Source organism: Rana temporaria, chromosome 4 (assembly GCF_905171775.1).
Source record: "Rana temporaria chromosome 4, aRanTem1.1, whole genome shotgun sequence".
Classification (NCBI taxonomy): Eukaryota; Metazoa; Chordata; class Amphibia; order Anura; family Ranidae; genus Rana; species Rana temporaria.
Window position 1 is genome coordinate 239,304,264 of NC_053492.1, and position 23,798 is coordinate 239,328,061.

General features: G+C 37.9%; 1 protein-coding gene across 2 annotated transcripts in view; it reads right to left on the minus strand.

The window, feature by feature from the left end:
• The window catches only part of TBX18 (T-box transcription factor 18), a 92,053-nt gene extending 71,009 nt beyond the window's left edge, over nucleotides 1-21,044 (minus strand). Inside the window, exons 1-4 of one of the 2 annotated variants that reach the window (XM_040350050.1) lie at nucleotides 20,550-21,044; nucleotides 16,018-16,207; nucleotides 12,284-12,385; nucleotides 3,270-3,441 (exon numbers count right to left, since the gene is read on the minus strand). In XM_040350050.1, the coding sequence (XP_040205984.1) occupies nucleotides 3,270-3,441; nucleotides 12,284-12,385; nucleotides 16,018-16,207; nucleotides 20,550-20,769 (684 nt within the window). In that variant the 5' untranslated portion in view covers nucleotides 20,770-21,044. The remainder of the gene's footprint in view (nucleotides 1-3,269; nucleotides 3,442-12,283; nucleotides 12,386-16,017; nucleotides 16,208-20,549) is intronic. The other variant, XM_040350049.1, reaches the window with a different exon arrangement.
• Nucleotides 21,045-23,798: the final 2,754 nt, after the last annotated feature.

The window sequence follows — 23,798 nt, forward strand, 5'->3', positions numbered from 1 at the left end:
GCAAACTAGGTCTGGTCACCTATACAGAATTATACATGTGGCAGTCCAATTTGTCTTGATGATGCATGTAGGAGGGGCAACTATTGTGGGCACAGACATGCACATAGCAACAGTTTGTAACACAATGTGGTGCCTTAAAGTGATTGTAAAGGTTTTTATTTATTACAATAATAAATATGTTATACTTACCTGGCCAAACCTCCTCTTCTCAGGTTCCCTACTTCTGGATCCTCCTCTTCTTAGTGAGCCCCCTTAGGAAGTCACTTCCAATGGGAGTCCACCTGCATTCTCGCTCCCTAGCCGTGCTGTATGCATCTATTGATACTCGGCCCTGCCCCACTCTCCCTCATCACAGGATTTAATTAACAGCAGCGGAAGCCAATGGCCCCAACTGCTGCCTATGTTATCTGTAAAAGGAGGAAGAGAGGAGAGCAGGGCTGCCAGCTAGGACAGCACTGGATCGAGTGGTGTCAGGTAAATGTTTGGGATGGAGAGGGGGTGAGATGCATAGACAGATAACGTTTTTTTACCTTGCGAGAGAATGAATTAGGGTAAAAAAAAATCCCATTACAACCACTTTAACTAATAATCAACTCCATTCAAGGCAAATGAATCACTTGAAGGAGCTTACAATTATCAATGCACCTGTAAGTATGGTGCTAGAAACTAGAATTTACAGCTTTCTCCCTGGATAAATAAAAACAAAGGCATAGGCTCTAATAGGCTTCAAAATAGGGTGGACTCCGAGCACAGAGCATTGCCCTCGGAGCCCACCCAGGTGTGTTGGAAAAGCAAATGAATATTCGCTTTTCTAACACTGCATCGCCTCTCTGCCAATCAGGTAGCCCGGGTCTGATACCTGTTTCCCGATTGGCTGAAAGTTCAGGTGATCTTATTGGACACATAGGAGGAGGAGGAAGGGGATGCACGGCAGAAGGTGCAGTGTTTCACACCACAGGAGGAGGAAGAAAGTCTGCCCGCTTCCTAGATAGGGTTGGTTCTTATGTCCCAGCTGTCACAGCTGTCCTTGGGGGGGGGTTGCCATCACCGCTGGCTAACCGACTGTTAGCCACCCCCCCCAAAAAAAAACACCAGCCGCCACTGCAAGAGAGGTTGGCTAGATTCCTACAAACACTGTGACAATGGAGAATGAATGTAGCTACCCTCTAACAGGAAATCAGATCACAGATTAAGGTAAACTACACAGTGGCTTAATAATTAGCACTTGCCTTGCAGCATTCCACTTCCAACCAGGACACCACCTGCATGAAGTTTGCATGTTCTGCCTGTGCTTGTGTGTGTTTCTTAAAGGTATTTCCGGCTTACTTCCTCCCACACTCCAAAGACATTAAGGTAGGTGAATTGGCGCCTGTCTATTTAGGCTTTAGTATATGCGTACATGCATATGTAATATAGGGATCGTGGATTGCAAACTCCTGAAGGTAAGGGATTAATGTGAATGTACAATAAAGTGCTGTATAAATTGTTGGTGCTTTATAAATAACAATGCCTGTATACCTGTAAACATGTATATACCTGTAATGAATAAATAAACTGGTATGAATATATGACTCCTTCACAATTGCTGCCTTTGTTCACTTGTAAACCAGTGGAGAGGTAGGGGACAGAAAGATTTACAATTTCTATCTGCCATCTCTTCAGATATACATCTGAAAAGATGACAGATGGAAATGTTATCATGTATAAGCACAGCTAAACAGGGCTAATATTCTATTCCCTTTGAAACTGACGCAACTAAAATTAGCTGATTTATTTCCGATACTCTCCAAGGACAAGACTGTATCTAGCCATTATTTAAAAAGATAATAATTTCAAGCACCACTATAAAACTACAATCCCTCATCTTAGATTGCTAGCAGATGTCAATTGGTTCTCTCTTTAGTAAATACATCTTGGATTAATTTGCAAAGCTCATTAAGTATTTAAAAATAAATGTATCTTTTCCTAAAAATGTTATTAATTCCAAAGCCTTACTATATTTCATGCTAAAATTCATATTAGAGGATTTCACGTATAATAATTTATTTTGCATGTGTTCATTTTCTCGAATGAACAACACCATCAAATGATCTATTCACTCCGAATTGACTTCCTGTACCTCTTAAGATTCCATCACTGAGATTTTTGCATCCAAGTTCCCAGCTCTGTCTTGCTAAATCAAGATTCTTAATACCCCTAGTACACCCACTCTAATTTAAAATAATGGACATTTTAGCAAATAAATTATGGAGAAAAATATTATGGTGACAAAATAAACCTCCAAAGATAGATGTCAACGTTAGTGAGTGGACCTGAAACTTATATGCAGAGATTTCGGTGCAGAAGTCAACAACATAAACAACAACATGAATAAGAAGCTACTATGTAATATCTGTCATAAAATATGTTGCAGAAACAAACAACCCACTCCTGACATAAGAGGCCACCAGCATTGGCCTAAAACTTAGATATAGGTTCAGTGGGGACTAATGCTTTAGAACTCCTTTGCATCTACAGTTCAGAAATACTTGCGATTTTCAAAGTGAACATTGAATACAATGAAGGTGTCCTGTCATTGCACTGCACGTAAAACTTAGTTTAAAATGCTGCATGTGTGAGTCTATGAAGGACTGCTAAAGTACCACTGCCTAGATCTTAAATCAACCAGGAAAGGAGCTGCGGTGGCTCAACGCGATTGGCACTGCGCTGACAAGCCATTGCCAATCGCGTGCTAGAGGTTCGGATCCCGGTCTCAGCTACATGTGAATTGAGTTTTGTGGTCTCAGCCCGGCTCCCGGTGGGTGTGCTATGCGAGGTAAGCTTGCGCTTTGTAAACCCACCCCCCTCCCGCAAAAACCACCACACTTACACGCACTCGAAATTGGGTTAACATGCACGCACTTTGACCACACGGTCTCTAAAAAGAGAGGCGAAGGACTAACGGGGCTGGTTGAGCGGGCTAGATCCTCTCACTCCCTTATAGGGAGTCCCTCTGCCACCCAGGCATGGAGAAAGGTGGCAGATTGCCTCTGGGGGAGGCCTGCCTACTCCCAAGTCCGGCTCCTCTCTCGAGTACACGCACAAAATACACTTAAAAAAAAAATCAACCAGGAAAAAAAATGGTCCAATTCCCATATGCAGTGTACAGTATATAGAATGAGAAGAACATCACAAATATAAAAAAAACAAACATAGAAGAGAACACAGAGTAAAAAGATCACATACAAACTACAATTATATTAAGATATTTTGTTATTGCTAATACTTACATGTCCTTGGTCATCCAGCTCATTATTGGTAAGTTTCAGTTTATCAAAACTAATGACTTGTCTCATCCATGTCTCACCAGAGGCTGGGGAATCTGGATGTATATAAACACGTGGGGGTACTGGAGAGTCTGCATTGCCTGCAACCATCCATTTTGAACTGTGGTAAACATAACTGTAAAAAAAGGATACAGTCATTTAATAATGCGGAAGCAATTTACGTAATAAAGCATTTATTTAACTATCTGAAAAAAATGGTTAATTTAGTATGGTCTGCTTTATATATTCACTAAAAATGCATTAGCTTTCAGTATTGCACTGTCATCTCAACGCAATTTCTTATAACTTAAGGATCTGTCACATATGATATAGCGCAGATTAAAACAATGAGAATTTCATATTTTTACTTTATTGATTGATACTATTTCCAAGTAAACAGAAGTGAAAAATGTCTGTGTGAAAATGCTTACATGAAAGTTGCTATTAACCCTAAAAGCAGGGGATGGCTGGCAGCCTTAGTCCAGTCAAGTGGCCCATTGAACCACTGAATCAGATCTCCTGAGTTCATGCTGTAACCTGTAGTCCTTCACTAGTTGAAGGGCCAGGGGGACATATCCTCAGCTCTGAAGATTTTATTCTGGGACAGTGGGAACCGTAGTCCTTCACTAATTGGGGGGGCGGGGGTGTGTGACACATCCTGAGCTCTGAGGGGTTCATGCTTGGAACTGTAGTTCTTCACTTTTGGGGGGTCACATCTGTAAAAGTAAATGTAAAAGACTAAAAGTCCCATCATGAAGCCTCGCTGAGCTCTAAGGATGTGACATCCTCCTCTGCTGCCAGCTCATGCTCCTATGACACACATGCTCCATATGACATGTATGTTATAATTCATTCACTGCTCCCAACCTCACCTAAGGCAGGTTGACTCTGGAGAGGTGCTCCTGGTACAGTCAGTGACAGTTCCCTTCCCTCAAGCAGGCTCTGAGGTGAGTGGAGCCAAACAGTGATAGGCATGGAGGAGGAGGAATATCCTCCTCCAGTCTGAATGCTGGGGCCTCGACCTTACTTTCCTCCTCGGGACTGTGACGTCACTGCTTTCTAGACGCTAGGCGGCAGGTGATCCTAGCAACCAATGCAGACGATAGAGGCCAGCGGTTGAACAAACAGGTCTTGGCCGGCCGGGTCATTCTGTAAGTAAAATGGAGCTGCTGCTGTGGTGGCACCCTGCCCTCTGGCCCAGTCTGCCCCTATCTAGAAGGTACACTGGGCTAGGACAGTGATATCACTAAATAGGAGGCTGAAGAATATCAGCTTTCGAGAACATTATGATGTGTTGTCTAATGGACAGTACATACTACTATTTTTCTTTAGTTCAACCAAGCGGATTGAATGAAAGAAAACTAACAGCTTAGGTCGGAGCCGCTATATTAACAATCTGATGTTAGTACAATGATCTCTCCTGCTGTGCTATTGTGTTGTGACAGGGAGAAGCCATTGGCTGACCGGAAGGTAGTCGGGGGACTTTGATTTCAGTCATGACCCTTCGACAGGAGCTTCTGTCAGCCCCGCTGTCATACACATATGCTGAATGTCTGCCGGTTTCTAATGAACTAGCTGATGCCACCCGACATTTGGCCCGTGAGTACTAGGCCTAAGTGTCAGATAATGTCACCTTTAATTACTTGTTTTATACATGAGTACATTGGCCTTGTGTCACATCCTCTGTAACCTCTTTTGAACAAGCCACTGTATATAAACTGCCCATTCACCCCCCTAATGTTCTGCAAGGGCATATCGGTGCATACTTCAGGAACTGTGCTCCCGTGTGTGCCTAATAGAATCACAGAATGTAAAGAAAGGTTCTTGTTAGCAGCCATGTCACGCTGATGCTGGCCAGCAGATTAAATGATATAAACTGACCCAATTCCTCACATATTTGCAGTGGATTAGGGAATCCTCCCTTCTTTGTTATTGTATTCTGACAGTGGGGAGACTTCCCCGCTGTCAGAATACACAGGTCAGTGCTGCAGTCTATAGCATGCAGCACTGATCGAGGGGAAATCTTTCCAACAGGGCAATTGAACAGAAGTTGATTGGTAGATCACTTTTGTTCAACCACAGTGGCCATACATAGATCGGAATCTGTACGGTTCCTTTACTGGCTGATGATCAGGATTGGTGTGTGAGAGGAAAGAAAGCCTTCTGAGTATAAGCCAGCACCAGTGCAATCCAGGATCAGTGCCAACAGTATTAAAATCCATCCTTCTATTGTCATTCACTCCTCTATAGTACAGTATATGTCAGCCCCACCCTGTCTGTGATCTGATCAGTACATTACCCCTCATCACACATTTCCTTCACATCTGCACATTAACTCCTTCATCTCCATCATCTCCATCTATACAGAATACAGTAACCTCTCCACCTCCTGATTACTCTTTTTGTATGACCTGCATTGTATCTAGTGCATCATTACCAAGGTTCATGTTTTAACCTTCTCAATACTGCCATGTTTCCCCATTGCCAAAAAATGATGTCAAAATTCAGATAACCTTGAAGTGTCTACTTTGCAATTCAGATGTTTTCAGACTCTGCTGGGATTTTTATTTTATAACAAAATGTAAATTTAATTTGTTTATTTTCAAATGTATTGATCTTCTATTTCCCTTTATATAATATAACATGAACAATCCAATATTTATATACTACAAATACTCCATGTATTATGGAATATATTTTTTTCAGAATATGACAGAGCTGAAAACAGGAAAAAAGGCCTGGTAATAAAGAGGGTGAAACATGCTGGCAATAAGGTGGTAAAAGTCCTAAAAAAAATTATAGCATATCCACCCTGTAAAATAAGACCTTTATACTTACCTTTCCAGCAGGTGAAACCCTTGCTGGCCTCTCCTGATGGCCCTTACGTCTATACTGTTCTGAAATCCCACCAGATCAGCTGACAGATGCATAGTCAGCAAAGCCTCAAACTGATGCATTTGCATTGTATATACTCAGTTTTGTCCCCTTCAGGGACAAAGAAATTGAATTTGTATTTTTTTATGAAACACATTGGATTCAATTCATTTTAATTAAGTCCCCCATCCCTAAACCAGACATTATTGGGATTGTGCTTGGCCTAGGAGCTACATATCAATATTTAAAGTGACTGCACTTAAAATTTATATTTTTTGTACATAGACACTCAACAACTTAATGTAACTGTGATATTGTACGTATAAGTGAACTAAGTCAACATATAGGGTTAATCAAGCAAAGTTTGATTTGCAAGAGGTTTGGCAAAGAACAAGGAGAAGCACATCGCTCCAGGCAGAATCAGGTGCAAGGTACCGTAGATCACAGGTGCAGACCTCGGCTCACGACTATGGAAGACGAATAAAACAAGAAATTGGTCACACACTGGAACTCCAAATTATCTTGATGTCATCTTTATTGTCAAAAGGGTCAGACAAATACAGGCAATGGTAGACACGTTTCACAAGCGATAGCTTGCTTGAACAAGCAAGCTATCGCTTGAAAATATTTGCTAAATCAGAACATAGCAGCAATCCCTATTGAAGTCTATAAGAGTGGCTTGTTGTCTTTCTCAAGGCCAACTTGCAAGCATTTTCTAAAAAAGGGTATGGGTAGCTGGGTACTACCATGGAAGACATGTACTAATGCAATGAAAATACACAAAACTAAATAACATTCTTTGGGATTGCTTTATAGCCCAACTCTGGGGACAAGATAAAAAAAGTGGAGCCCTCTACACTATAGGGCTTGGTATTGGCTTTAAACCTGAATGTCATGCTGTGGAACAGAAGGATGTACACCTTTAAAAGTGGAATTTGTTTTTAGAAACAGTGGCCATGGATATCATTTAGTCGCAGTAGTACTACCACTTCTAAATGACAGATCCTCGCCCAAACTAGTGTTTATTAAAAAACCTTTATCCAATCATCCAATCTGTCCTTTAGCAGTTGCAGCAATACCATCTCCACATGACAGCTCTCTGCTGACTTGTTTGTAAACAAACAGGCCATGGATCCTGGATGACCAAACTTGGTCAATGACATCACCTGAGATCACGATCTGTCTTTAGATTCCAGAAGCACTAGCATTTGCAACAGGAAGTAGCAATGGGTCATCATATTGGCTGAATGATCTAACTGATGTTGAATTTACATCATGAGACAGAAAAGGACTTTTTCATGGTGTGGATGCTGTTACCTACTACTTACATTTTCTGTGAATGAGTAACAGAGCCTACTATGCACTCCTTACTCCTTACTTACTTAACCTATGGAGTGGAGTGAATATCTGGAGACTCCCTTATTCTAAAAGAGGCTTCCAGATTCCAATAAGATTACAATAAGTGATGTGGGGATGAGGCTCCTGCCCTCATAAACATGAAAACAAGGTACTTTCCAAGGGAAAGGGCTTTGCCACCCCCATATCTCCTTCCTCAGGCTGGTATCGTTCCTATGGTTCAGGAGAGGACACATACTCACTGTTCCCCTCTTTACCTGTCACCCAGACTTCATGTCCAGATAAAAAAAATTATCCATTTCCAAGGGCTTAAAGGGACATATACCTTGTAAATAATGTGTACTGTTTCTATAAGAAAAATACCAGTGTGGAATCGCCCTAAAAATATTCAAAATACTCCTATCCATTCATGCAGCCTGGATTTTCAGGAAAGAGAGGGCAGTAAGTATGGACCCACCCCCCCAGCCTTCATCTCTGGACCATACCAGACCACATGCCCCCAACATTTGAAAGGTACCTTTCAAGGGAGTGGTGAAGCGTCCTTCATTTCAAGGTAACTTGTGCCCATATGATGGACACAAGGGTCTTTATTCCGACACCCTGTCCCCCAAAATGGATGTGGGGGTTGTGGGGGGATCTACTGGATTCCATAAGCTCCCTTTCGAATAAGGGAGCACCCAGATTTTCATCTTTCTTACTAGTGGAATGTGTAGATTCAATGTAGATACATTTAAGTGCACTGAGGGAAATTCAAGAAATAAATGGTAAAGGAGGTATAATTTCCCATGTGATTGTGGATGGCTAAGGTTCCTAGGCCCAGGCTGTACATAGTTCCTCAACTTCTGTTCCACACATTATAACCCCACACCACTGACCGAGCCTCCATGAGCCATAATGGTTCTGTTAATGGACTGCAACTATCATGATGGAGAGGTTTAGTGTCAACTTGCATATATGTGTAGAAATAGAGGCCCTGTGTAGACCTAGAACCTAGGTTCAAGGGTTCTTCCCAGGTACAAAGAATCTGATCTAGAAGTAAACCCACATTATTCTAAATTAGGTATTTTAATGAAATGTTCGAACTCTCCCATATGTACATATATATTTTTCTAAATCTAATGTACAATTTTATTAAATGTAAATGTTTCAAGAACACTAAAGGGCTTTCTAGTGATGCAACAATTGTTTTTCAGATTCTTCAGCAAAAAGAATAATGTGGGGTTGATTTACTAAAACTGGTGCACTCTGGCGCAGCTGTACATGCTAGCCAAACAGCTTCTAACTCCAGCTTGTTTAATTAGGCTTTGACAGTAAAACCTGGAAGCTGATTGGTTTCTATGCAGAGCTGCACCAGATTTTGCACCCTCCCGGTTCAGTAAAAAAGTGTTGATTGGCTAATTGTTCTAATTGTTCACCAATCTGAGAAAAAAAACATTTAGCTAAACACTTTTTAAACCTCCCCAAGGAGAATCTGACTTAAATAGGAGAAATCATACTTAGAAATGCATCTTCACTTAAAAAATAATGGGGTTGATTTACTAAGGTAGCAGAGATCGCAATTACTTGCAAAGTAGAAAAAAAGGTGAATCTGTGTTGCCTTTGATTACTGTGCAAGGAATATTAAAGTGAAACTGTGTTTACTTAATCCAAACATGTGCAAGCAAACATCCTTTTTTTTTTATTCTTTTCTGGTACACGATTGGATATTTATTGTGAATACAGATTGTAAGCTCTAACGAGCAGGGCCCTCTGATTCCTCCTGTATTGTATTGCAATTGTACTGTCTTCCCCAATGTTGTAAAATGCTGCGCAAACTGTTGGCGCTATATAAATCCTATATAATAATAATAATAATAATAATAATAATAATACAAACATACCTTATTTACTAAGATTAGTGAATATTCACTTCACAAAGTGAACATTCATTTTGCACAGTCTCTACCCCTTTAGTAAATCAACCCTAATGTGTTTTTAATGAGTCTATCAACATCTGAAGTAATGCCACAAATTACACTTTGGACACAGCCATACTTAATAATTGCAGCAGCCATGCACAGCACACTGTAACGCCAAATGCAGTTTCTTTGCAGCATTCTGCAATGCGGAGACAGATTTAAATAAAAGATTCTAAAATTCCTGATTTTTCCGCAGCTGTTTACTCAGTATGGATAGCATGAATTTAATAGGCAATTTGTATTTATTTATTTTTTAGCATTAGTAGAGTCTGCTGTTCTACATTGAGACCTTCATATTTGACAGATTCAACTTCATTCAGTTGGGTCAATTGGTAGATCTTTAGTATCGCAATGCATTACAGAAATTATTTTTTATAAAGCATAATATGCTTAATAATAATAATAATTCTGTTTTTATAAAGCATAACAATTTTCAAAAACAATGTAATTTGTGAACTTAGATATGTACTAATGATGGCAGTTTACTGTAACCAGGTACTTCCAATCTTACATAAGGTAACATAATCGATCTTCTCATGCAAATTGTAAAATAAATCTTGGCATTCATCATTCATACAATGTGAATGCCATGGATAACATAAAAGCAGGTAGTTAGAATTTTAAATGACTACATAGGTTAAAGAGCATTGTACTAACAGAAATTATGATGTAAAATCCACCCATAAAATACGTGTGTCTGTTAAAGTAGAAACAAATAACAGTTAATAAATATATGTATGGAAAACTGTACTATACTCCCTAATATTCCCAGTGGAGAGCATAATATGTTTTGCAGATATGTATAAACGCATATGTATAAAACACTGAACTGCACTCCCGGTGACAAGAGACTAGTTCTGATACAAATGCGACACTGTTATTCCATCACAAATACAAATGTTATGCTGCTGTATTTCAAGTTTGTAATTTATGTCCATGCCACTTAGGAATATGCTATTCCATGTACACCGTGTAACAGTTTAGCACTGAAAAACAGCAATTACTCTAAGCACTCACATACTTTGCAAGCAATTACATTGTCCTGATTCTGAATGATATATACAGAAACCATTCTATAGCTGTATGTGTACAAATCCAACCATAACTGCACTGCCAAAGAGCACATTTCAAATGGACAAGTTAAATCATGGGGATGATTCAGAAAAGCGTTATTGTACCAGCCAACCTGCTTTCCTTTCAAACACCTAATCAGGAGGAAATAAATTAAAATCACAACATGTAATTCAACAATCAAATAAATCAATTGACGACACTTCCCTCAACCTGATAGGGCACCTAAAAGGTGAATGGTCCTATGGTTTCTTAATATATCAGCCACTGTTTGCAGCAGCTGTAAAAGTTATTCTGAAATATTCTCAGACAGGCAAACAAATAGATATATTTGAGTTTTTTTTATTTCCTTTTTTTTTTTTTGTGATCTCACATTAGAGCTGCTTTATGAAAGGATTGACGCTTATCTAGTAAACTTATAGGGAATTTAAATAGAAATACATTTTTATCATTTCTGTTGAAGTTGCCACATTGAAAAACTAAGTAAAAACAATAAAAAAAATAATATATATATATATATATATATATATATATATATATATATATATATATATATATATATATATATATATATATATATATATATATATAGTGTATACTGTATATATACCGGCATACCCCACTTTTAAGTACACAATGGGGTTTATTTACTGTAGCTGGAGAGTGCAAAATCAGGCTCACTTTTGCATTGAAACCAATGAGCTTCTAACCCCAGCTTGTTCAATTAAGCTTTGATAAAAAAAAAACTGGAAGGTCATTGGTATCTATGCAGAAGTGAGTCTGATTTTGCACTCTCCAGATTTAGTAAATAAAGCCAAATTTGTACTTAAACGTGGGGTATGCCTATATATATATATATATATATATATATATATATATATATATATATATATATATATATATATATATATGTGTGTCACACCATCACCAAAATCACAACTTGTATAAAGCAAATATGCAGCCAAAAAACATTGATATATAGGCAAATCTGCAACCTCCCACATTAAAATTAAATTGATATAAACATAAATCAATGGCCTTAAAGATTAAAAGCAAAATTTATATAAACATAAATTGGCAACCTCAGACATGAAAACCAAAACTGAATATAAACACACATCATCAAACATGTGTATATATATATATTTATAGAGAGAGAGAGAGAGAGAGAGAGAGAGAGAGAGAGAGAGAGAGAGAGAGAGAGAGACAGAGAGAGAGAGATATATAGATAGATAGATAGATAGATAGATAGATAGATAGATAGATAGATAGATAGATAGATATGTATACATATATACAGATTTAGGAACAGCTGCTAACTGACACAATTTGAACTTCCACTTTAGGCTTTTATGCTGTATTGCAAAAAAAAAAGTTACAAATAGAGCGTGGTCATGCAGTACAATGAATATTCCTGACACAACCCTAAGCAAGGGGATTAGACGGGCCATAAATAATTATAATTCACATACGTATAATTAAATCATATAAATCTGTGCGCTGAATTAGATCCTTAGAGACCAAAATAATAATGTTTCACTTTACTATTAAACAGCAGATGTTGCATATACACATATAGACATTCTCATGCAGCAATCATCATATGTAACACACGTCACTACATCCCAAAATACATTCCAAAATACCCTCAGCAAGCTTCTTCCAAAGCAGATTTGAGTGACAGCTTACAGCAAATGTATACATTAGTTGCATATTTACCGATATCTTTTATTGTCCACAGGCACTATATCCATGGCTATATAGTATTGTTGATGTGGATCTAGCCCAGAGATCTTCACTCTCATAGCTGGAAACATTCGCCTGTAATAGAGATTTACAGAAATTGTATTTAAATATTATACAGCTCTATTTTAAAAGCATGCAAATTGTCTGTCTTTATGCTAATAGACAGATTATTAAATAACCTAAACTATTTTGCTGTGTGATTTTTGTTTCCAAACTGTAAAAATTAACTCTTAACCACTTCAGCCTCGGAAGGATGTACCCCATTAATGACCATATTTTTGCGATACGGCACTGCGTCGCTTTAACTGACAATTGCGCGGTCATGTGACGTTGTACCCAAACAAAATTAATGTCCTTTTTTCTTTTGGTGGTATTTGATCACCTCTGCAGGTTTTATTTGTTGCACTATAAACAAACAAAAAAAGTACATTTTGAAAACAAAATTTTTTTTTTACTTTCTGCTATAATACATATCTCCAAAAAATATAAAAAAAAAACTAAATTATTCATCAGTTTAGGCCGATATATATTTTTGTACATATTTTTGGTAAAAAAAATCACAATAGGCGTATATTGGTTGGTTTGCGCAAAAGTTATAGTGTCTACAAAGTATGGGAAATATTTAGGGACTTTTATTTTTATTGTTTTTACTGGTAATGACAGTGATCTGCGATTTTTAGCGGGAGTGCGGTGGGCAAATCTGACCCCAAATTTCACTTTTTGGGGACCAGTGACATTATTACATTGATCAATGCTATAGAAATGCACTGATCAATGTAAAAAATGACAGTGGCAGGGAAGGGGTAACACTAGGGGGCAATCAAGGGGTTAAGTGTTTTCCTCCAGTGTGTTCTAACTGTAGGGGGGATGGGCTCACTGAAACATGACAGAGATCACTGTTCCCAATCACTGGGAGCAGTAGATCCCTGACATGTCACTAGGCAGAGCGGGAAATGCCTTGTTTACATAGGCAGTTCCCCGTTCTGCTTCTTTTCGCCGTGATGGCGGACCGCCGGCAGACATCCAGTCCACGCCAACAATCCTGCTTTTGCGGACTGACTTACAGGTCATGTCAGTTTGCGCAGGAGAGCCGACCTGCTGCAGTATATCTGCGTGAGCGGGTCTGCAGGTGGTTAAAGGACCCTTTTTATACTGAAGGTAGTTGGATACAGTTTGCTGCAGCTGGATGCATTTTGAACTGCACTCCAACTGTATAGACAGCTCAAAATCAAGGTAATCCTATGGGCATAGTTCACATCATTGCAGTGCCGTTCAGTGCAGTTAAAAGAAAGTAAAGCATGCTGCATTTTTCTGTGCCGCAAATGCAGGGAACATGCTACAAACACACTACAAACGTGCTTCAAATGCACCACAATGTGTTCCTTTGAGCCAAGAGAGCTAAACCCAAAAACATATAGAAAAATTCACTGTAAATGCAGTGCTAAACGCACCACAAAACGTATGGAAAATGCATTCAAGCGCGCGTCAAGCGAACGTCAGACGCATGTCAAGCGAGCTTCACATTTCACTACAAATGCGTGTAAATCTGCAGTCAAAAATGCTCAGTTGTGTGTATCCCTTTAAGACAAGAAATCTAAACCCAAAAGCCTTATAGAAAAACTCACTGCAAATGCAGTGCTAAACGCACCACAAAACGTATACAAAATGCATTTAAGCGCGCGTTAAGCGAACGTCAATCGCATGTCAAGCATGCTTTAAATTTTGCTGCAAAAGCATGTAAACATGCAGTCAAAAATGCTCAGTTGTGTGCAGTTTCTGGTGTGAATGGGCCCAAATTCTCTTTCCAGACTAAAAATTATTCCATGGGGGAAATTAAGTCAACCTGTCTAGGCTGCCATTTAACAACCACTCAGATTGAGAGACTAGTATGGCTATGTGGAGACACTTAATGAAATAAAAATAATGCTTAAGGCCTAATGACCCATACTGGCTAATTTTTTAAAAATGAGCACCAAATTTAAGTTGATACTTAAAGCAACCAATCCAAATTCCTGATTCATTTTTCACACAGACGGAATCTGATTGGTTGCCAAAGACAACAACTCCTGTTGTATGTTAATTTTTTTACGCCCTGATTGTTTGATCAGCCTCTCAGAAATCAATAAAATGCCACCTCTTATCAGTGAGTGAAATCAATAGAATAAAACAAAATTGCCAATTGGTTGTGTTGGCCATTTGGCATATTGCCCTTTCCCTTGTGACGTAATCCCAGTAACAAGCTGGCCAATATATTGTAAACCCCCATATCCTTATTGCTGAGGATGCAACAAACATCAGGCCTCCAGATAAGAGTAATCTCCAGTGGATTCTGAGAAGATTTATGAAGACTCTGTGTCCAGTTAGAGCCCCCGGTGTATGGCAGACCCTCTACAGAGGCACTGACAGCCAAGAAAATGTCTTCATATTTTCTAAGTCTGTGCACCTGTAAAACACACAGCCTTTGGCTGAAAATCCACCGGACAAATACTGCATTGTGCCGATTGGAACAGCATTTAGATCACTGCTATAGAGGCATGTAGCCTGTAACACATGGATTTAATCAAATATGTTTTTGCAATCTTTAATAAGCTGAGTTCCTTGTATAATATCCAGGTTTCCTTGTACATCTGTCTTTGAACCATGTCTTTTCTGAAGAAGACGGAATTCATGGATCTCGCTCTAATGAGCACTACACAGACTCAGCTCCATGTTAAAGGCTGATAAAATAGACTTGCCATCTGTAGTCACTTCATCATGCTGTAAGTTTCAATTTAGGTGTTGGGACCCTATACTGATACCTTTCAAATATGTAAATCTAGATGTCCGATCTCCTTGGGGAGTGAGGCAAAACGCTTATTGTAAACATCTGTAAGATCAGCATTTGTTTGATGATCAGGGTGAAAGTGGTGACATCAGTGCTAGGAAGGAAATCTATGTGGATGTGTTCCTTAGCAGAATCATTGAGTCAGAAACCCAAGTCAATCTGTCCTAAGCAGTTCCTAAATCACAAGTAAGCTCATATCTTGACCTAAGGCAACATTTGTTGACACACTGTTGGCACTGTTATCACACAAGCCAGACTAGCCTTCATATACTTGTAAACCTAGGAATGAACCTGTAGGCTAGGGAGTACAGTAGACTAGTGGAGGGAAAATGGGTTGCCTAAAGTAACCAATACATTGCCAAAAATGAGAGATGCAATCTAAATAGTTACTATGAGCACATCACACCTCCTGGATTCATAAATCAGCTTTGGGGTTCCCTTTTATCCTTGGTCTTGTTTATTTTCTACTACTGGCAGAGATGCTGGCCTCATGGGTGAATATCCCTTAACGGTGTGAGAAATCCAGGTTTTGGGGCAGGCTGTATACAGTCTAGGTAATGGCAGAGGAGGTGATTAACAGTGCATGGTGTTTATCCAACAAATACATCATGATGGAAATATTCTAAGTGAAATAGCTGGCCTCTACCAAGAAGCAGGGAGCCAAGACATGTCTAGAAGGATGTCACTGGCCCCCTGGCAATCACCTTACATCCAGCATGATGATGGATAGCTTTAGGCTTGGCTGCTCTCTGGCTCATGTACATTTACAGCAAGCTACTTCACAGCATTCCTTACATCTCCCTCAACGTTTCCACTGAGGATTGGAAACCTGGAGAGTATGACCTCCATCGCCTGAGCTCTGGAGACTGAAGAGATCTCTCACCTCCCGGCCTTGGTGATGATCATCTCGGTTCCGATCTCATGAAAGCGTTTCCATAATTCTGCTCCCTGCAGATCAACACGAATCACCGAGGAAGAGGAGCCCATCGGGGCCGACACCACTGGGGACGTCAGGGGGGGACTGCAAGAGCCAGCTGCTGCCTTCACTCCTCCATAGGAGTCCTCACTGGGAGCTGCCGGGAGGACACAAGGGTCGGGAGTCAGGGACAACCTACACCGTCTACTACACGGAGCATAACCACACATCTCAGGGCGACAGCTAGATACATTAAAACATGCTTCTGACAAATACAAATACAACTCACAGCGTGTAAGCATCAGTATGCAAATACATAAATACATCGAAAAAACTATATACATTCAATATACTTTGTATGAAGTCCCGATGTGGAAGTAAATATTTTTCTAATTGGAGATTGTGCCCACATTTTTTATATATTTCGTTTGGTGGATGATTGAGAACCCACCTTGATATATATCTATATATCCTTTAACAAGAAAAAGAGCATGGACTACACATCCTCTGCTCGGTATATATATATATATATATATATATATATATATATATATATATATATATATATATATATATATATATATATATATATATATATATATATATATATATGTATATATATATATATATTTATATATACATACATATACCAAGCAGAGGATGTGTAGTCCATAAATTTGTCAAACTGCTCTTTTACTTGTTAAAGGATATACAGATATAGAGAGAGAGATAGATAGATAGATAGATAGATAGATAGATAGATAGATAGATAGATAGATAGATAGATAGATAAATCTATATCTGTCTATCTATCTATCTATCTATCTATCTATCTATCTATCTATCTATATATCTATATCTATATATCTATATATATATATATATATATATATATATATATATATATATATATGTATATATATATATATATATATATATATATATATATATATATATATATATATATATATATATATAGATAGATAGATAGATAGATAGATAGATAGATAGATACACATATTGAGAGAGATATATATCAGTTCGCACACATACACATATTTACATACATACACACACATATATATTATATATAATATTGTAAAGAGAGATCCATTAGCATGATATATATTTGTACACATATATACTATTTTTATAAATATATTTGATGCATTCTACATTTCTTTTTAGCATTCTATAGAGAGGTTATGCTCAGAGGTGTAAGCAGATACGAGTTCCATCAGATAGCCGGTACACATCGTTCTGTACCAATCACACCGCACAACAAACATGTTGTAACTTTGTCTTGACAATTCTAGCAAGATGCCCAAATAATGTGATCACAACAATATGCATAAATGTAACACTCCTCACTTTGATAACGTCGGAAAATGTATCCATGTTCACTGACAATTACAACATCTTTAATGCTTTCATTTCAATCTAGGGAAAATACTAAAAGATTTTAATTCTAAAATGAAGAACACATTATGGCCTGTGATTCGGTGTATGTATTGGTTCAAATGTAACCTAAGTGAGAATTTTTCTAAGCTAGATATGTTTTTTAGAACGCATATTTTGCTGGAGAAAATATACTAAAATATATTAAAATGTAAAAAAAAAATTGACATTTATTAGTGTCGCCTTCTAGGTGAAACTGATCAGCGAAGTTAACGTTAGGTCAATGATATACATACACAGAGATAGCGAGACATAGACAAAGATATTTATATACATATAGATACAGACATAAGGATTTATTTATCAAAGTTTTCACCCAAGATTCACACATTTTCTAAGGGAAATCTATATTTTGACAGATGTGTGAATCTTGGGTAAAAACCTTGATAGATAAACCCTTATGTCTGTATCTAGCGTGTAAATATCTTTCCACACATTTTCTAATGCAATTCTGCGTTCTGAAAAACATGTGGGAATCTTGGGTAAAAACATTGATAAATAGATATATTGAGAATATAAAGAGTTAAGAATTTATATAATAAAACATATTAAAATAGTTTTAAAACTATGAAGATAGAGAGAGAGAGAGAGAGAGAGAGAGAGAGAGAGAGAGAGAGAGAGAGAGATACATCTTAGACGAAAGCATAATTATATATATATATATATATATATATATATATATATATATATATATATATATAGATAGATAGATAATAGATAATTACATATATCTATATCTATATATATATATATCTATCTATCTATCTATCTATATATATATATATATATATATATATATATATATATATATATATATATATATATATATCTTTCGAAATGCAACATTTAAAAAAATGTTGACTTTTTTTCTTCTTTTTTTTTTATAGATAGATATTTTTTTCAAAGTGAGGAGAAAGAAGTACAGCTTTCTGCTTAGTGAAAGGGAAAGAAGCCCTGGCCAGTGTCTCCCGAAGCAGTGTGCTAATGAAGTATTACATCCAATAGAGTATAGAAGGAAGGTACATCTGCTATAGGTAAGGGGGTTCAGTTATTATAAGTAGTTTATAGAGCGAGGGGGACGGGGACGGGTGGGTACATCTAATGGAATACAGTACATGGACTAGGGTACAGACAAGGGGGTTCATCTCTATAGAGAATGGAGTTAATCTATTATAGAGAAGAGGGTACATCTAATGGAGCACATGGATTATAGAGGAGGGGGTTCATCTATTAAAAAGAAGGGGTACATTTAATGGAGCACATGGATTATAGAGAAGAGGTTCATCTATTATGGAAAAGGAGTTCATCTATTATAAAAAAAAAAGGGGTTAGTCTATTATAGAGAAGGGGTACATTTAATGGAGCACATAAATTGTAGATAAGGATGTTCATCTATTATAAAGGAGGGGTTCGTCTATCATGAAGGGGTTCATCTATTTTAAAGAATGGGGGTCATCTATTACAGAGAAGGGGGGTACACATGGAGTACATGGATTGTAGAGAAGGAAATTCATATATTGCAGAGAAGGGGGTATATTTAATGGAGTACATGGATTGTAGGAAATTCATCCATTACAGAGAAGGAGATATAGCAATTATAGAGAAAGTTGGTACAGCTATTATAAATAAGGGATGAATCTATTATAGAAAGGGGGTATGTATAAATATATATATATCATATATATCATAGAGAAGTAGGGCACATCTATGAGGGGGTAAATCTACCAGAGAAAGGGGGTACATCTACTATAGAAAGAGGGTAGATCTGTCATAGAGCAGTAGGGTACATATATGAGGAGGTATATCTACTATGGAAACGAGGCACATATATCATAGAGAAGTAGGGTACATCTACCAGAGAAAGGGGCTAGATCTATCATAGAGAAGTAGGGTACATCTACCAGAGAAAGGGGGTAGAGAACTAGGGAACATCTACCATATAAAGGAGGCACATATATCATAGAGAAGTGGGGTACATCTTACAGAGAAAGGGGGTAGATCTATCATAGATAAGTAGGGTACATCTACCAGAGAAAGGGGGTAGATCTATCATAGAGAAGTATGGTACATCTACAAGAGAAAGGGGGTAGATCTATCATAGAGAAGTAGGGTACATCTACCATAGAAAGGGGGCACATATATCATAGAGATGTAGAGTGCATCTATGTAGGGTACATCTACCATAGAAAGAGGGTAGAGCTATCATAGAGAAGTAGGGTAAATCTACCATGGAAAGGGGATACATATATCATGAAGAAGTAGGGCACATCTATGGGGGGGGGGGTACATCTACCATAGAAAGGGGGTAGATCTCTCATAGAGAAGTAGGGTTTGTCTACCATAGAAAGGGGATCATGGAGAAGTAGGGTACATCTACCATAGAAAGGGGTAGATCTATCATATAGAAGTAGGGGTTGTCTACCATAGAAAGGGGATCATGGAGAAGTAGGGCACATCTAGGGGTACATCTGTCATAGAAAGAGGGTAGAGCTATCATAGAGAAGTAGGGTAAATCTACCATGGAAAGGGGATACATATATCATAAAGAAGTAGGGCACATCTATGGGGGGGGGGGTACATCTACCATAGAAAGGGGGTAGATCTCTCATAGAGAAGTAGGGTTTGTCTACCATAGAAAGGGGATCATGAAGAAGTAGGGTACATCTACCATAGAAAGGGGTAGATCTATCATATAGAAGTAGGGTTTGTCTACCATAGAAAGGGGATCATGGAGAAGTAGGGCACATCTAGGGGTACATCTGCCATAGAAAGGGGATCATGGAGAAGTAGGGCACATCTAGGGGTACATCTGCCATAGAAAGGGGGTAGATCTATCATAGAGAAGTAGGGTCCATCTACCATAGAAAGGGGGTAGATCTATCATATAGAAGTAGGGTTTGTCTACCATAGAAAGGGGATCATGGAGAAGTAGGGCACATCTATGGGGGGTACATCTGCTATAGAAAGGGGGTACATATAACATGGAGAAGTAGGGTACATCTATGGGGAGTGAGAGTATTAGAGAGTCGGGGTACACTCACAGGCTCCCAGTATCCCGCACACAGAGTGATCCAGGTCGGTGACCGCGGACTGTTGTCCGGAAAGAAGTTCGGATCCCTCTGTAGAACTCCGGTCGCCATGTCCATCCTCCAGCTTCCTCTTCTTCTTCCTCTTCTCCTTCTCTGCCCCGATGAGAGCCTCCACGGAGAAGGCGTGTGCCTTGAGGCTCATGGTACAAGGTGACCTCCTCTTGTCTGCCATGTATGTCCGGTAGAGATTTCAGGCTCTATTCAGGCATTAGGTGTAATCCAGTCCTGTATAAGTCCCGGGAATGTTCAGTCCCCTCAGGCTTCCTCTCCTTGTCTCCCTCCTCCTCCAAGCTGTGACTCGTCCGGCGGGCCGGGACACACTGACACGGCTTGCGCTCGCCCCGGACACAAATTACAGCTGCTAATTGAAATTTGTAGCCTGGGACTGTCAGCACTCGGATAGGAGAGGGCCGGGAAGAACTTGCTTCATTAGTGACAATAAAGCTGCAGGACAGGGAGGAGCCGACACATGTGTCAATCACACGAACATCGGACCAATCACAGTGGCATCATTAGAGCAGAGCCGGACCTACTTCCAAATTAGGCTGAGGAAGGTCTGAGCTTGTCATGTCCCCAAGCCTTGGAACCCTGCACTCCTCATTAATATTCCTCATTCATCCCACCTAATACTGAGCCCATCATTCTAAGCTGCCTTCATTCATCTGCTCTCATACTAACTATGGGGAGAATTCGCTCATCATGCATCTCAAGGTCTGCAAAGAAACTTTGGACAGTCCAATAAATCCACATCAACACTCATTTACTAAAGGAGTACAAAGAAAACAAGCTGCACACATACATTGTGTAAATGATCACTACTATAACTATCCAATCATGTGTAGATCAAATAGGGGGAGAGGAATTGTCTTTTCACATGATTGTACAAACAGAATGAATAGTCATGGCTCAACAGTTTTCGCTATTTTATTAATTGTATTAATTCAGCATTACTACTATAATACTACAACCAATCAACCCTATTCATTACAGCTATACTATAGTCTCTACAACTTTACTTTTATTTATATATATATATATATATATGTGTGTGTGTGTATAGAGAGAGAGAGAGAGAGGGAGAGAGAGAGAGAGAGAGAGAGAGAGAGAGAGAGAGAGAGAGAGAGAAATAGATGGATAGATGTAGATAGATAAGATATTCAGCATCAATGGCTCTAGATCTTTGTAACTCATAGTTAAAACTAATTAATATAGAGAATATATATATATATATATATATATATATATATATATATATATATATATATATATATATATATATATATATATATATATATATATATATATATATATATGTGTGTGTATGTATGTATGTATAGATAGATAGATAGATAGATAGATAGATAGATAGATAGATAGATAGATAGATATTCAGCAGATGGATAGATAGATAGATAGATAGATAGATAGATAGATAGATAGATATTCAGCATCAATGGCTCTAGATCAGGCAAGGGCAAACTCGGCCTTCCAGCTGTTTTGAAACTACAAGTCCCATGAGACATTGCAAGACCCTGACAATCACAGCCATGACTCCTAGAGGGAGAGGCATGATGGGATTTGTATGTGTGTATATAAATATATATATATATATATATATATATATATATATATATATATATATATATATATATATATATATATATATTATATAAATATAATAATATATATAATATAATATAATATAATATATATATATTTCCCTTTCTCTTTTTATAACTTCTTAATTCAGCATCAATGTCTGTACCCATTGCAACTATAATATCTCCTGCATCTATAGTATATATATATATATATATATATATATATATATATATATATATATATATATATATATATATATATATATATATATATATATATATATATATATATATATATATATGTATGTGTATAGCACCAATGGCTCTAGTGGCTGCAACTATAACATTTACTTTAGCAATTCAGCATCAGTGGCTTTAGTACTGGCAACTACAAAACTATTTTAGTAATTCAGCATTAATAACTCTAGTTGTTGCAACATTAGTGTGTTACTCCTATTACTTCATCATGGATGGCTCTAGTCATTGCAACTATACTATATACAGAGGAGTTGATTTAGTAAAAATCTGGAAAAACTTTTTTTTTTTTTTTAGAGCTTAATTGAACAAGCTGAAGTTAGAAGCTGATTGGCTGCCATGCACAATTGTACCAGATTTTGCACTGTCCAGTTTTATTAAAACAACCCCATCGTGTAAGTTCTTTCAGCATCGATGGTTATGTAGTCATTGCATCTCTAATATATATATATATATATATATATATATATATATATATATATATATATATATATATATATATATATATATATATATATATATATATATATATATATATATATATATATATATATATATACTTTAGAACAATGGCTCTAGTCGTTGCAAGTGCAACTATAGTATACAGTGTATAACTCAGCATCAATGGCTGTAGTGATTGTAACGGTAGCAGTGTAGTAGTATACAGTAATGTATATATATATGTAGTGTATAACCTTTTTCATGCCTATTACTAAAGCCATTACTCTTCCCCACGAGAAATACATTTTTATTACAGCAGATTGCCCACGAAATGGTTAATAATAGTAAATATTTATTTAAGTTGATATGTAAAAACGCATTTAGGACTTGGGGTGTTGCATCAGGTGACAGGGTCCCATTACCTATCAGTAATATTGCATCAGGTGACAGGGTCCCATTACCTATCAGTAATATTGCATCAGGTGACAGGGTCCCATTACCTATCAGTGGGGTATTGCATCAGGTGACAGGGTCCCATTACCTATCAGTAATATTGCATCAGGTGACAGGGTCCCATTACCTATCAGTAATATTGCATCAGGTGACAGGGTCCCATTACCTATCAGTAATATTGCATCAGGTGACAGGGTCCCATTACCTATCAGTGGGGTATTGCATCAGGTGACAGGGTCCCATTACCTATCAGTAATATTGCATCAGGTGACAGGGTCCCATTACCTATCAGTAATATTGCATCAGGTGACAGGGTCCCATTACCTATCAGTGGGGTATTGCATCAGGTGACAGGGTCCCATTACCTATCAGTAATATTGCATCAGGTGACAGGGTCCCATTACCTATCAGTGGGGTATTGCATCAGGTGACAGGGTCCCATTACCTATCA